Source organism: Orcinus orca, chromosome 20 (assembly GCF_937001465.1).
Source record: "Orcinus orca chromosome 20, mOrcOrc1.1, whole genome shotgun sequence".
Lineage (NCBI taxonomy): Eukaryota > Metazoa > Chordata > Mammalia > Artiodactyla > Delphinidae > Orcinus > Orcinus orca.
The window spans coordinates 14,614,135-14,630,550 of record NC_064578.1 but is presented as its reverse complement, the minus strand read 5'-3'; the positions used below and the strand labels follow the sequence as shown (position 1 = coordinate 14,630,550).

Genomic DNA, 16,416 nt, shown 5'->3' with positions numbered 1-16,416 from the left:
GTGCTTTTTGTCCCGGGGTGCTCTTATGTGGTGTGAGTTTAGTAGCTGAAGGAAAAAGGACTTCTCTGAGACAGAAACCAGATTTTTTAAAAAAAATAATTAATTTTTTTGGGCTGCGTCAGGTCTTAGTTGTGGCACGTGGGATCTTTCTTTGTGGTGCGCTGTCTCTTCATTGTGGTGCATGGGCTTCTCTCTAGTTGTGGTGTGCGGGTTTTTCTCTCTCTAGTTGTGGCACGCGGGCTCCAGGCTGCATGGGCTCTGTAGTTTGTGGCATGCGGGCTCTCTCATTGAGGCACGTGAGCTCAGTAGTTGTGGCACAGGCTTAGGTGCCCTGCGGCATGAAGGATCTTAGTTCCCTGACCAGGGATCGAACCTGTGTTCCCTGCATTGGAAGGCAGGTTCCTTACCACTGGACCACCAGGGAAGTCCCCAGAAACCAGATTTTAAAAAGTAATTGAGGATATGGATAGTACAAAAAAGGAGACCATTGGGAAGTATGCAAGACGAACTACTTTTTGTGCAGAGCTTGGTAATTAGATGATCCCGGTTTTATTACATTTTAAAGCAGTTTATACAGTTATATTATTCTGACCTCTAATATGAATCTGTCCACAGTTGACAGAGTTAATGAGGATTCTGTTTAGAATTTACAGGTCATTATAGCTTAGATTTGTTTTAATCTTGGAATTGTCCAAATTAGATTTTTGTTTAGGTGACTTATGAAGTGCTTAATTGAAGTGTTACGGCCAAACTTATTTAAATTCCCACAGATTATGTTGTCTTGTATTTAGCAACAGACTTAGTGTTGTAAATGTTTTGAGTGTGTACCTTGGGCAGAGCTTGGCTTTTGTTTCAGTCTTGATCCCCTTTTAGAATTGGAGAGTAGGGAGGAATCCAAATACGATGAGAAAAAAATAATTGAGTTGCAGCAAAGTTGGGGCTGTTTTGACTGCCTCCAAAAGAGATAGGATTCAGTTCGCTTTGGACACTTCTTAATGTTAGGTGATTAGAATTGTTTATATAGCTAAATTGAGTTTGTAGTTTGAGACTGGAAATGTTCTTATTGTGGCAAACATTTTGGAATAGGGTTTTAACCTTAAATGATTGATCAACAGAGTTTGAAATGAATGATAATATTTAAAGCATTTTTAAGTTCAGCTTGGGAGTAAAATTGCCTCTACTATGTGCTGTCAGTCAGTCTAATGGACAGAGTAAAAAGAAAAAGGCATTCTGACCATAAGGAATGTATAGTTTCATCAGTGAGATAAGACAGGCAACAAATGAATAATTAGGTGCTGAAATTAAATTTTACCTAAAATTGTGTCATATGAGTTAAGAATAGGAAAAGGACATTATTCATGGCCTTGCTGTCTTCCTAAAGTGAAGGATACAATTTTTCATGTGTCTTTTCCACTTAGTCAGTGTTGGAGGCTTTTGTATTCCCTGTTGTTTGTTGGAAAAGGATATAACTAGAGGGGAGAATTTTTTTCTCTATTTGAGATAGTTTGTTTTAAGACTATAATTTTAATAAAATCACCAGTATTTTGGGTGTGATAACATTTTATATCCACATGTGTTGAATGTATTAAAAACTGAATATATTTGTGCAACCTTGGTGTGTCAAGTCCTATAGAAGTAGAAATGCAATATGCCCCATAGGTACCTGTTTTACTTCGTTCTCAGAGGCTTTCTAACCTACTGTTATTTATAGTACCTTTGCATGTATAACTCTGGAGTAAAAATATCTGGTTTGTTTTTAATTCAGATATTCCTTCTTGAGTTCTTGGCCAGAATACTCCTAAGTTATATTTATCAAACATCAACAGTATACTAGTATATTGTATCAGTAGAATTTGCTTGGACTCAGACCCTTGCATCCTTTTGCTAAGTCAAATTACCTGCCTATTCATGAGAAATTCTTTGATGTTCACTGTTTTTTGATGCATCTCTCTTCCCCCCAGCTTGTGCCCCAGTTAGTTCGTATTCTAAAGAACCTCATCATGTCCGGATATTCACCAGAACATGATGTTTCTGGGATCAGTGACCCCTTTTTGCAGGTGAGGTCGAAAGAAAGTTTTGGATAGATGATATATTTTGGAATAGATTTTTCCTTCCTCTTATGTTTGTGTTGGGTAGAGATTTGGTAGTTAATTGATTAAACTAATTACATTAACAAATGAATAGTGACACAATTCTGTATGAGATTAATAGGATAAAATTATAGTTGTAATAGTCAAATCATATACTACATGGAAACTTGATTTACCAATATAATACAGCTCTGCAGGTGGTGGTAACCTTTGGCTGTGAAGTGTCAAAGTGTGGGTTGTCTAATAACTTCATTAAGACATAGAACCATATATAACTTCTCTAAAGATAATGTTTAAATTTCTTCTGTTTGAATTTTACCATTTCTGTTGGGATCTAAGACTTCATTTAAGTTATTTGAATTTCATATCAAGCAAAGTTCCTTTGTGCCAGGCGGAATTTGTTGACATTTGTCATATTTTGCACATTAGGTACGAATTTTGCGGTTATTAAGAATTTTAGGACGAAATGATGATGACTCAAGTGAAGCTATGAATGATATATTAGCACAGGTGAGTACTTAAACTTGCATTTAAGTAAACACTCATTTTAGTAAAGCAAGGAGTAGAATGATTTTGAGTATATGGAGCAGTTTTTATTTGTGTTTTCTAATTGGTGGCTGTAATCAGTCACAAAATGTCTCCTGTTACCTCTGGATATTTTTTGGAAGCATTGTTTTGTCACTTTTGTAACACCCTCTGTGTCTTTTCAGGTTGCCACTAATACGGAGACTAGTAAAAATGTAGGAAATGCTATTCTTTATGAAACGGTTTTGACTATCATGGATATTAAGTCAGAGAGTGGACTGCGAGTAAGTCTTTTTAATCTTTTCTTCTCTAAACATTTTATTTAAAATAATTGACTTGGATTTTGGAAATGAATTCCGTTTGGAAATTAACTTTAGTAAAGAATGATGCAGAATGTATAGTGCTTTTTTTTGGTATCTGAAGTATCATTTTCTCCACTGAAGGCTTAATATTGATTATAATAGAAATTGGAAGAGCTTAGGTATGGTTAGACACATAGATAATGTTAAGTGAAGGAAAATTTTCTTTCTTTCTCTTTTTTTTTTTCTTTTTTGACCACACCATGTGGCATATGAGATCTTAGTTCCCCGACTAGGGATCGAACCCATGTCCCCTGCATTGGAAGCGGGGAATCTTAACCACTGGACTGCCAGGGAAGTCCCAAGGAAGCATTTCTGAATGAGCTTTTTTTAAAGCCATGATTTGAGTTGGGCTCAATCACTTCAAATAAGATGATATTTGAGTTAATTCATTTCTCTAAATTTTTATTTGAGAAATAAACACAAAGTAAAAGAATTCAAACAGTACAAAAGGTATGCAGGGAGGAAGATGTCTGTCTGTAGCTTTCATGTGTAGACTCTCAATTTTTCTAGTGGGAAATACGGTTACCATTTTCTTTTCTTTTTTTTTTAAACATCTTTATTGGAGTATAATTGCTTTACAATATGGTGTTAGTTTCTGCTGTTTAACAATGTGAATCAGCTATATGTATACATATATACCCTCCCTCTTGTGTCTCCCTCCCACCCTCCCTACTCCACCCCTCTAGCTGGTCACAAAGCACCAAGCTGATGCAGCTGCTTCCCACTAGCTATCTGTTTTACATTTGGTAGTGTAAATGTGTTAATGCTACTCTCACCATTTTCTAATGTACTTTTTTTTGGAGATATTTTATCCATATTTAAATGTGTCTGTACATGTGTATTTCTTGTCTATCCCACTTTTAAAAACTTTTTATTTAAAATAATTTTAGACTTACACAAAAGTTGCAAAAATAGTTCAGAGTCCAATATTACCATTCGCTCAGCTTCCCCTAATGTTAGCATCTTGTATAACTGTAGTATAATTATCAAAACTAAGAAGTTAATATTGGTTCAGTACCATTAACCATATTACAGACTTTATTCAGATTTCACCAGTTTTTCTACTGATGACTAATCCTTGATCCCACATTGAATCTATTGTCATGTCTCCTTAGTCTCCTCTAATCTATGACATTTCCTTCGTCTTTCCTTCATTTTTGTGACTTTGACACTTTTGAAGAGTACTGATCAGTTACTTTGTAGAATGTCCCTCAATTTGGCTCTGTCTGATATATTCTTTTTTTTTTTAATATTTATTTATTTATTTGGTTGTGCCAGGTCTTAGTTGTGGCATGCGGGCTCCTTGGTTGTGGCATGCGAACTCTTAGTTGTGGCATGCGTGTGGGATCCAGTTCTCTGATCAGGGATTGAACCCGGGCCCCCTGCACTGGGAGCATGGAGTCTTAACCACTGCGCCACCAGGGAAGTCCCTGATATATTCTTTTTTTAAAAATTTTTTCTAAATTTATTTTTTGGCTGCTTTGGGTCTTTGTTGCTGTATGCGGGCTTTCTCTAGTTGCGGCGAGCAGGGGCTACTCTTTGTTGCGGTAAGCAGGCTTCTCATTGCAGTGGCTTCTCTTGTTTGGAGCACGATCTCTAGGCACGGGGCTTCAGTAGTTGCGGCACACGGGCTCAGTAGTTGTGGCTTGCGGGCTCTAGAGCGCAGGCTCAGTAGTTGTGGCAAATGGACTTAGTTGCTCTGCAGCATGTGAGATCTTCCTGGACCAAGGCTCGAACCCGTGTCCCCTGTATTGGCAGGCGGATTCCTAACCACTGTGCCACCAGGGAAGTCCCCCCACCCCGATACATTCTTTTTTTTTTTTTGCGGTACGTGGGCCTCTCACTGCTGTGGCCTCTCCCGTTGCGGAGCACAGGCTCCGGACGCGCAGGCTCAGCCGCCATGGCTCATGGGCCCAGCCGTTTCGCGGCATGTGGGATCTTCCCGGACCGGGGCACGAACCCGTGTCCCCTGCATCGGCAGACGGACTCTCAACCACTGCACCACCAGGGGAAGCCCCCGATACATTCTTATAATTAGTTTGAGGTTATGCTTTTTTGGCAAGACTACCACAGAAGTGGTGTGCCCTTCTCAGCTTCATATCAGGAGGTACCTGCTGTTTGTCTCATTACTGGTGATATTAAGCTTGATCTTTTGGTTAAGGTGGTGTCTCTCCACTGTATAATTGTTTTTTTCCCCCTTTGTAATTATAATATTTTGGAGGAAACACTTTGACACTATGCAGATATTCTGTTCTCCTCAGACTTTTACCTACCATTTCAGTACCCATCAGAGGATCTTGTCTGCAACAGTTATTAGGGTGGTGTTCTAATGATACCGTTCTATTTCCCTCATTTTTTCCTCATTAAATAATTGGAATTCTTCTATAAGGAAAAACTCTCCCTCAAGAATTTATTCATTCTTTCAACCATTTATTAGTATAATAATTGCTAACCCATAGCTTTGTAAGAAACAAATTTACTAACTACACTACAGTATTTGTGTATAGTTCTTTTTGTCATCTGGGTTGTTCTGCACCTTACACATTTCATGTTAGGTGAAAACATTATGTTGGAACTAGTTTATATTCATGTATAGAGACCATTTTCATTTTTAAAAAGGTTGTGGTAGAATATTCATAACATAAAATTTATCATTTTAACCATTTCTAATTCTGTAGTTCAGTGGCATTAAGCATATTCACAATGTTTTGCAACCTACACAGCCATTTATCTTCAGAACTGTTTTGCCTTCCGAAACTGAATCTACGTACCTATTAAACAATAACTCTCCCTTATCCCCTGTCCCCAACCCCTGGCAACCACCGTTCTACCTTCTGTCTCTATGGATTTGCCTGTTCAGGACATTTCACATAAATGGAATCATATAATATGGGGTGTTTGTGTCCGGCTTATTTCACTTAGTATAATGTCTTCAAGGTACATCCATTTCGCAGCATGTGTCAGGATTTATTCTTTTTAATGGTCGCATAGTATTCTGTTGTATGGATGTGCCATAGTACATGTAGCAAATTTGCTATTAATGGACTCTCCTATCATTTGTGATTATAGATAGTGTTGCAGTAGATTTTTGTGCATATGTACAAGTACATTTGTCAGCTAAATTCCTAGAAGTGAAATTGTTGAAGCAGAGGATATAGTTTCATTTTGTAGCTTTTATTTATTTATTTGGCCGCACCATGTGGCATGCGGGATCTTAGTTCCTCAACCAGGGATCAAACCCATGCCCCCTGCAGTGGTAGCACAGAGTCCTCATCACTGGACCACCAGGGAATTCCTCATTTTAAATATTTATAGTTACTGCCAGGTTTCCCTCCAGTGAGGCTGTAACAATATTATTTTTCTGCTAACGATATAAAAACTTTACAACAATCTTTCAGCAGAAGTAAAATATGGTTTTAGGAGTTTACCTTCAGAATTTTTTTTTGGCTAGCAATCTATAGAAGTACTAACTAAACTACCACCTTTAAATAGTTTGCACCTATCAGAGGCCAGAAAGTGACCCTTAAACAATATAGATATTTGATTTTCCTAAATTTTTAAGCTATGCTGTTTCTCTGTAGGTCCTAGCCATAAATATCCTGGGTCGTTTCTTATTGAACAACGACAAGAATATTAGGTAAGTCAACTGAAAAATGTCTTGTATCTGGCTATTATAAACTCAGTGTACTCAAGAGTGACTTTGCTCAAGATCACACATGTATTGAGTGACATATCTAGAACTTCAACTCAGGATTTTTATTTTTAGTCTGGTCTTAAAACCGTTTTGATAAGAATTTAAGTATTTGCCTCATGAGTTAATTTTTAGTCCTGTTTATACTTTAGCATTAGGAGTCAGCAAACTTTTTCTGTAAGGGACCAGATGGATGGTCAGTATTTTAGACTCCATGGGCCTTAGGGTCTATTTGGCAACTACTCACCTCTGCCTCTTGGTGTGAAAGCAGCCATAGACTGTGTAAATGATGTGCATGGCTGTATTGCAATAAAAATTGATTTACCAAACCAGACAGCAGAGGGCTGGGTTTTTGCAGATAGGCTGTAGTTTGCTGACCCCTGCTCTAAATTAAGAAGAAAAATATAACATTTCAGTTGCAAACCTGGAACATGTTTGTGAACTCCAGCTACTTTTTTAAAGTAGATGAATTTATCAGTATTACCTTCTATTCTTTCTTGTCATGTTAACGATTGAAAAAATGTGGAAATAATCATTATGGTACCCTGAATTATCTTCTCCTTCCAGAAGAATTTTTAAATACTTGGATCATAAACTCAAATTTTTGCAGGGGCAGTTTTGGTACTGGTATCAAACAAAAGCAGAGGAAATGGTAAAATTGAAATAATTTCCTCTTGTGTTTTGGGGCTCAGACAGCCTGAAAAGGCATACTATATACTTATTTTGTTGTACTATTTGAAAGAGTTTGGAAGAATCAAGTCAGTCACTTTTAGAAGTTTAAATGGAATTGACCATGAATACAAATCTAAATCCAAGGCTTCTGGTTGCCACAGCTTTAGATTATAGTATTTTTTATGGCTTTACTGTGTTTCCATTTTACTCACTAATCTGTCTTGTCTTTTAAATATTTAACAATGTATGCTTTCCCTTAGTCATTGGACATCTTCTTTGTCGTTAAGCAGAGAATTATCCTGAATTTTAATTCTGTTCTTCTGCAACTTTATGTCATCCAGATATGTAGCTTTAACATCTTTGTTGAAGACTGTGCAGACAGATCATAACGCAGTACAGAGGCACAGAAGTACCATTGTGGACTGTCTAAAAGATTTGGATGTCTCAATAAAACGGTAACAGATTATTGAAAATTCTGCTCCCCACCCATCACCTGATAACTTTGTAATAGTTTTGAGAGGGAGAATATAGACATTTATGTATTTAGTCATTATTTTCACAGAGTAAATCCTTTTTTTCGAAAGGATTGGCAGGGAGAAGTTTAGATTAATGAAAGAGGCCAGTACGGAATACTGAAGTGCACACTGAAGTTGTCCTTGGTTCTTTGATGAGTAAAACAGGTACAGATAAGCTGGGCATATGTTTACTCAACAGAGGTACTGTGTTCTGTGTGTTGGAGGATGAAAATATGGAGTGATCCATCGGCTGAGTGTTTTATCACAATGCTGAAACTCAAATTGCTGACAGCACACGTTTTCTCACAGTACTTCAAAATACTAGAGGTGGCCGTGTTTCTTTAGAACAGTGCATCTAGGAATGACTTTTAGGCAGCACATAGGACTTAGAAAAGGCATGTATATTTTTTCCTTGGTGTAGTAATTCTACTGGTTCTCGTCTTAGAATGACTGTAGTTGTTTGTAAAACCTAGTTATAGTTGGCCTCAGTGAACTTTTGGTTTACTGTTCAAACCAGAAAAAATTAGATTTGAAATGATCTCTGAAACTATTCACTTAACAAACATTCATTGATAATTGTGTTCCTTTTATTTGCAGAGAACAGGTGCTAAGTGCTTGGGCAAACTAAAGATAAGACCTAGAGTCAGTAATAACAACTTTTACATAGTGCTTTGCAAAGGATTTATAAGCACTCTCTCAGTTGGTTCTCAGAGCAAGCCAGTAAGAGAGACTAGGCAATTACTTCTATCCCCAGTTAACAGATTAAAATACAGTACCAAAGGAATCAAATGACTTACTCCAAACCTTACCCCTTGGACATGGCAGACGTGGGAATAGAAATCAGACTTTCTGACTTCTATTGTGTTGTTTCTGTATAGCTCATGACTGGGCTTTGCATTTCAAAAGTAAAACCTGGGTCTCTTTGACAGGTTATATAACAGTAGGAGCTTAGACTCTGGAGCCAGAAAGCCTCATTTCAAATCCTAGCTCTGCCCTTAATAAACTTTGTCTAGTTACTTAGCCTTCCTGTGCTTCAGTTGTCCCATATGCAAAATGTGGATACAAGAGCACCCACTTCAAAAGGTTATATGCAGGATTAACTGGATTAACATATGTAAAGTACTTAAGCACTGTGTAAGAATTAGTTATTATTGCATTTCTGTAAGGATTGAGTTTTTGTTGCTTGTAGATTAACTAAGATGAAAGTATTATTAAATTGGGATTTTTGAAAGTTAATTATATGCCATGTTTGACATTATTGACCAAATGTGAAAAGATGCCTGTCGTAACCTTATAACTTTTATATGTAAAACATGTCCATATTTGCCTTCATTGCCAGATTTGATAGGCGGTTTTAGAAACTCCTATTTGCTCTCATAGCACATACCCTTTTTTTCCTTTTCATGGCTCTTATTCTCTTTTTCAGTTTTTTTCCCAGCTTTATTGAGATATAATTGTGTAAGTTAAAGATGTCCATCACATTGACTTGTCACACTTATCTATTGCAAAATGATTATCACCGTAGCATTAGTTAACACCTGCATCCTATCACATACTTACCATTTCTTTTTCATGGTGAGAATATTTAAGATCTATTCTCTTAGCAACTTTCAAGTATATAATACATTGTTATTAACAATAGCCATCATGCTATACATTAAATCTCCAGAACTTATTCATCTTATAGGTGGAAGTTTGTGCTCTTTGACCAACATCTCCCCATTTTTCCCACCCCTCAGACCCTGGTAACCACCATTCTAGTCTCTGTTTCTATGCATTCAGCTTTTTTTAGCTTCCACATATGAGTGATAGTGTACAATATTTGTCTTTCTCTAACTTCACTTAGCTCTCAAGGTTTGTTTTTATTCTACTCTTCTATGTACTTTTGATGTAAACTATGTTACATCATCTTTGGACTAAAGTGGATGTAATAAAAGGAGAGTATGGTGACTATATATCATGTTTTTAATGAATAACGCAGAGGTATTATCATTGGGTAATAATTTTGTTGCCTCTCTTTTTGAGCCTTTTAAGTATTCTAAATTTCAGCTTCATAGAATAGATTGCTGAACTCAAACTGCATTTTTGGTCTTTAGTAGTATATCTCTTGGGGATTTTTGAAGAAAAGTGTTGATGAACGTTCAAAATAAATTTGATAACTTTGGTTATCTCATGTGCAAAGATTGGGATCATAAGATCATGCAAAGACATCAATACATCCACTGGTGCTTGGTGTTCAAAGACAACATACCTGGGTCTTTGTTTCATTCCCACTGTAAATATCATAACTTTTTTTCCCTCCCCCCTGCAAGGCGTGCAATGGAATTGAGTTTTGCCCTGGTAAATGGGAATAATATTCGAGGCATGATGAAGGAATTGCTTTATTTTCTGGATTCATGTGAGCCAGAATTTAAAGCAGACTGTGCATCTGGAATCTTCCTTGCTGCAGAAAAGTAAGATTTAATTTTTATATTCATTGGTAAAAAATGCTTGGAAATTTTTGGAAAGCATCTTTAAAACATGGGGGAAATGTTGTAAACATGTTTAAACATGTAACATTTATTTCAGGCTTCCCATTAGAAATTAGGTTTGAGAAGGCCATTCTAGCCAGTATCTAATGTTAAGCATTATGCTAAGACCAAAATAATCCCACTTTTATAAAATCTCCTCTTTTATCTGTTCTTTAACCTCTCATCTATGATGTCCTTTTGATGAAAAGAATAGAAAAGTTACAGCATCTGGATGGTGGTTCTGTGTAAAACTTTTAGGAAGAAGTACCTCAAGATTTTGGTAGTATGGTTGTTTCCCCTCTTTTCACTGTGAATTTAAGGGAGCAAGTTTCTAGTCCTGGTGTGCCTGGGTCTCGGAAGAGTCCCTTTTCTTCTTTCTTCTCTATCTTCTCCTGTCCTGACTTTATGATTTATTTTCTGAAAAACTGGAGACAGAGTCCCCAGTTCTCAGCTCAGCAACTCCTATTGCATATTACGTGGAACATCTGAATTTGACTATGTACCACTTCATCACCCTTTGAAATGGGAATTGCTGCTAGTTTTGAAGGTAAAATGGATCCAGATATAATCACTTAACCTGTGAACCTAAAAAATGCTGTAGGACAGGATTTTTGAAAGTCACTGAGCAGAGCTTAGTTTATAGGTTCCAGTGTTTTCACCTAGTGCCATTATTTTCTCAGGTATGCACCTTCCAAACGGTGGCATATAGACACAATTATGCGCGTTCTGACAACGGTAAGTAGTGTTCTTAAGTCAACATATACTAAGGGCTGGATGTGTTGATTAACGAGTCAGACAAAGCCCTTGTTCTCATGAAGCTTATATTCTAGTGGGGGAGGTAGGAAATTCATGGGGAAATATGTAACACTCTCTTGTCAGGCAGGGGAAAATGCTATGAAAAATACTAAAGTAGCATATGGGACTATACTGATGGCAGAAGAGGATGGGATATGGGGCAGTGGGCCAGGTGTCTTAGGTAGAATAGGGCAGGTCACTCAGAGGAGGTAACATTGAGTAGAGAACTTGGTTAAATGAGGAGCTGTGCAAAGATTTGGGCGAAGAGTGTACAAATCAGAGGGAACAGTAAGTGTTGCAAAGCCCTAGGGTAGCAAACAAGCTTGACCTGTCTGGAGAGCATCAAGAAGGCCAGTGAAGCCAGTAGAGTGAGAGAGGCAGAGAATGGTAAGCTTGATGCAGGGGCTAGATTCTATAAGGCCTTACAGGAGTTAGGATTTTATTTTGAATATGATAGAAAATCATTGGAAAGTTTTGAATGGCTAAATTCTGGATTTTAAATTATGATTTTATAGAATATCCTTTCTTTGGTAGTCTTCCAGAATTTTGGAGCTTCTCAGTCGATCAATTAATAGACAGGGATTAGAGATTTAAGAGTAAAAATGAAAATGTAGTGGCATAACTATCTATGTCTAATTATGTCACCAGAAGTAAAAAACGTTGACGAAGTTGACCACATTAAAATTTAAAACTTGTATAGCAGAAGGAAAAAAAAGTCTACAAAGTTAAAAGGCAGATGACAATTAGGGGAAAAACCATTGTAACATATGACAGTGTGTTAATATTTTTAATCTATAAATACTTTACAATTAATAGGAAAAAGTGAAACACTAAAGGAAAAACTGGCATTTGAACAGACATTTGACAAAAGAAGAAATGGCTAGTTAACAGTGAAAAATACCCTTACTCTTAAAGAGATAGTAAATAAAATAAAAGTGAGGTATCATTTTTCACTTGTCATACTTTTTAATCTAATTCCTAGTGCTAGTTAGAAAATAGAGAACAGGCAGTACTTTATTAATTATGTTTTTAGGACTTTCTGTTGGAAAAATAAAAGGTCACTGTGCAAAAATGTATATTACAGAAGTGTTCATCCTAATCTTATTTATAATAGGGGAAAGCTGGAAACAACCAGGAGTCTCCAAATGGGCATGGGTTAAGTAAATTATGAAACATCTGTAGGAGGGAATGATACCATTGAAATTTTTAAAATTTCAATTAAATAGTTTACCTACAATGAATTAATTTTGTAAAAGTTTAAAAGTCAGTATACTTAATTGGGAAACTATATTCTAACAAAAGATATGATGGTTTTTATAAGGCTCAAAAGAAGGGAAAAATTAGAGCTCCTGGAGAAAAATGTTTATCGAAATCAAAACCTTTTTTAAAAAATTGCTCCAACTTTTCGGTTTTCCAATCAATTTATGTTCTCTTTTTATATGATCATATGATTTTTCTTCTTCAGCCTATTGATGTGCTAGGTTAAGTTAATTGATTTTTTAAAAAATTATTTATTTAATTGAAGTATAGTTGGCTTACATTAATTGAATTTTGAATGCTGAATCAGCCTTTCATATCAGGAATAAATCCCACATGGTTGTGACATATAGGTTTTTTAATGCATTATTGTTGTATTTGATTTTCTAATTTTTTTAAGGATATTTGCATCTGTGTTCATGAGAGATATTGGTCTATAGTTTTTTGTTTCCAATGTTTTCTTTGATCCATGTGTTATTTAGTAGTGTGTTATTTAATTTCCAAGTATTTGGGGACTTTTCAGCCATCTTTATATTACTTATTTCTAGTTTAATTTTGCATGATTTCTATTCTTTTATTTATTTTAAAATATTTATTTATTTATTTTTATCTTGGTCTGCCTTGGGTCTTCATTGTGGCATGCGGGATCTTTTTGTTGTGGCACAGGGGCTCGTCATTGCAGAGCTTGGGCTTCTCTCTAGTTGTGGCACAGAGGCTTCTCTCTAGTTGTGACATTTGGGTTTTTCTCTCTCTAGTTGTGGCACGTGGGCTCCAGAGCGTGTGGGCTCTGTAGTTTGTGGCACTCAGTCTCTCTAGTTGAGGTGTGCAGGCTCAGTAGTTGTGGTGCGTGGGCTTAGTTACCACGCGGCATGTGGGATCTTAGTTCCCCGACTAGGGATCGAACCCGTGTCCCCTGCATTGGAAGGCGGATTCTTTACCACTGGACCACCAGGGAAGTCCCTCTGTTCTTTTAAATTTATTTTTAATGGCCCAGAATGTGATCTGTCTTAATGAATGTTCTGTGTGAGCTTAAGAATGTGTATTCTGCTGTTGTTGAATGGCGTGGTCTATAAATGTCAATTAGATCATGTTGATGATTTCTCTTATTTAAAACACTCTGCTTGTGCTTCCCTGGTGGAGCAGTGGTTAAGAATCTGCCTGCCAATTCAGGGGGACACTGGTTCGAGCCCTGGTTCAGGAAGATCCCACATGCGGAGCAACTAAGCCTGCGAGCCACAACTACTGAAGCCCACATACCACAACTACTGAAGCCCCCGCGCCTAGAGCCCGTGCTCTACAACAAGAGAACCACCACAATGAGAAGCCCGTGAACCGTGGTGAAGAGTAGCTCCCCACTCACTGCAACTAGAGAGAGCCGGCTTGCAGCAACGAAGACCAAATGCAGCCAAAAATAACAAATAAATACAATAAATAAATTTATTAAAAAAAATAATAAAACACTCTGCTTTTTCCTATTAGGGAAGAATGTAAATATCTAAGTCACACCACTAATTACCTGCTTTTTAGCTTCTCACCTTTCCTTTTTGACTATTTCCCTAAACTTCTCCCTCTGTCTCTGTGTTTCTTTTCTTTTTTTTTTTTTTTTGCGGTACGCGGGCCTCTCACCATTGTGGCCTCTCCCGTTGCGGAGCACAGGCTCTGGACGCGCAGGCTCAGCAGCCATGGCTCATGGGCCCAGCTGCTCCGCGGCACATGGGATCCTCCCAGACGGGGGCACAAAGCCGTGTCCCTCTCATCGGCAGGTGGACTCTCAACCACTGCACCACCAGGGAAGCCCTGTCTTTGTGTTTCTTAACAGGAGTGGGTATCCCAGCCACCTGGGATTTTTTCTTTGTCTTTTTCCTCTCTAAAGTACACATGGGTAGGCCTGGTCTCAGTCTTGTAAATCCGATCAACTCTTCTGTCCAGTAATGGGAGATTGACCAAGGTGGGCTGATACTAGGCACAGCTTCCACTGTTTATATGTCCTGTGCAGCCTGGTTATCATCGTGCTCTGATAAGGCCAAAATTTAGTTTCCTCATAGGTTAAATAGCTGTATTTTGTTTTTGTGGTTGTAAATCTCAAGATTCCACTAGTCAAGAGGACAATAAAGAGATCAAGGTTTTCTTTTTTTTTTTAATGTGGATAATTAAATACAAAATATTTCCTATTCCTGGGACTACTTATTGGTTCTATATTTATAAACTAGTTTTTAAAGGAGTGTGAATAAACTCAGGTTTTTTATTTGTTTGTTTGCTTATTTATGTATTTATTTGGCTGCATCGGGTCTTAGTTGCAGCACACAGGATCTTCTTGAGGCACTCGAGATCTTTCGTTGTGACGTGTGGGCTCTTCATTGTGGTGCAAGGGCTTCTCTCTAGTTGTGGTGTGCGGGTTTTCTCTCTCTAGTTGTGGCACACAGGCTCCAGAGTGCGTGGGCTCTGTAGTTTGCAGCATGTGTGTTGAGGCGCACGGGCTTAGTTCTAAGCCCTGCAGCATGTGAGGTCTTAGTTCCCCGACCAGGGATCGAACCCACGTCCCCTGCATTGGAAGGCAGATTCTTTATCACTGGACCACCAAAGAAGTCCCCTAAACTCAGGTTTTTTAAAAGTTACTATTTATTTCAGTCTCATCTTATTTAACAAGCCTTTTTGAACTGTTCACGTACTCTCCATCCCCCAGAGTAGCGTGACTACTATAGCTAGCTCATGTGATTTTAACACCTGTGTTGGGGAGTTGTGGGAAGGGAGAGGTTGTTGTAATTAAGTTCCCAGTGAATGTATTTCTTAAATTTTTGTAATCGTAGACCTTACCTGTTTTGAGTAGAGAAGGCTTCTTAAATTTTAAACTTTTTTTTTTTTTACTTTGGACGAAGAGAAGTTTTTATTTTTTATAAAATCTTAAAACTTTAGAATATTCATTTAAATAAGACTTTAAGGGGGGAGGGATAAATTGGGAGATGGGGATTGACATATACACACTACTATATATAAAATAGGTAACTAATAAGAACCTACTGTAGAGCATAGGGAACTGTACTCAATACTCTGAAATGGCCTGTATGGGAAAAGAATCTAAAAAAAGAGTGGATATATGTGTATGTATAACTGATTCACTTTGCCGTACACCTGAAAGTAACACAACATTGTAAATCAACTATACTCCAGTAAAAAAAAAAAAGACTTTGAAGTTTGAACTGCTTATAAACATGAGAATTGGAAACAACTTTATCTTTGAGGGTGTTTTGTAGTAGTCTCCTTTGAACAGCAACAATACTAGCTAACATTTCTTATTATTACTGTGTGTTTCTAGGGGTAACTGTCCGCATTTCCTTTTAGGCAGGAAGCTATGTTCGTGATGATGCAGTTCCCAACTTGATCCAGTTAATAACCAATAGTGTGGAGATGCATGCCTATACTGTCCAGCGCTTGTACAAAGCAATTCTTGGTGATTATTCTCAGGTAAGTACTTTCACTTTTGGGGGGAAATTGCCCTTTATTTTCCTGATATGCTCTTACTACTGTCACTCTAGAGGTGCCTCAGTTTTGACCTTTATGATTAGATGACCTGTGATTTGTATTAATCCTTTAAAGGACTGAAATCTTTGACAAATGGTGACTTTCTTTTGACAGCAACCTTTGGTGCAAGTAGCTGCCTGGTGTATAGGTGAATATGGAGATCTTCTTGTGTCTGGCCAATGTGAAGAGGAAGAGCCTATTCAGGTACCCTTTGTCACTCTTGGTTAAGGAGGGGGAAAAACAATTTTTTGGTTTTAAGAGAGTGGTGTTTAATCAGTTGAGATTGATTCCTTGAAAACCTTTTAAAGAAGCAATTCCAGAATTACATTGGAAAACCTGCTGATTTTTGAGTTGGAACTTACTGGGCCATTGTGAGATATTAAAACTGCGTTTAGGACCTACCCCCCATCCCATCAGACTGACTTACATTGTTTCTCTTACCCTCTGGCTGATAAGAAATGAGAGTGTATCCATGTTTCC

General features: G+C 37.4%; 1 protein-coding gene and 1 non-coding gene across 2 annotated transcripts in view; both read left to right on the top strand.

The window, feature by feature from the left end:
- AP1G1 (adaptor related protein complex 1 subunit gamma 1) overlaps positions 1-16,416 on the top strand; it is an 81,015-nt gene that overhangs the window by 49,423 nt on the left and 15,176 nt on the right. The window contains exons 7-15 of the mRNA XM_004273232.3: positions 1,962-2,057; positions 2,520-2,600; positions 2,801-2,899; positions 6,559-6,614; positions 7,682-7,795; positions 10,168-10,308; positions 11,046-11,100; positions 15,757-15,879; positions 16,051-16,140. Coding sequence (XP_004273280.1) covers positions 1,962-2,057; positions 2,520-2,600; positions 2,801-2,899; positions 6,559-6,614; positions 7,682-7,795; positions 10,168-10,308; positions 11,046-11,100; positions 15,757-15,879; positions 16,051-16,140 — 855 coding nt within the window. The remainder of the gene's footprint in view (positions 1-1,961; positions 2,058-2,519; positions 2,601-2,800; positions 2,900-6,558; positions 6,615-7,681; positions 7,796-10,167; positions 10,309-11,045; positions 11,101-15,756; positions 15,880-16,050; positions 16,141-16,416) is intronic.
- LOC117202650 (small nucleolar RNA SNORD71) lies at positions 8,068-8,153 on the top strand. Its single transcript, XR_004485128.1, has one exon. It is a non-coding gene; the product is annotated as a small nucleolar RNA SNORD71 (small nucleolar RNA).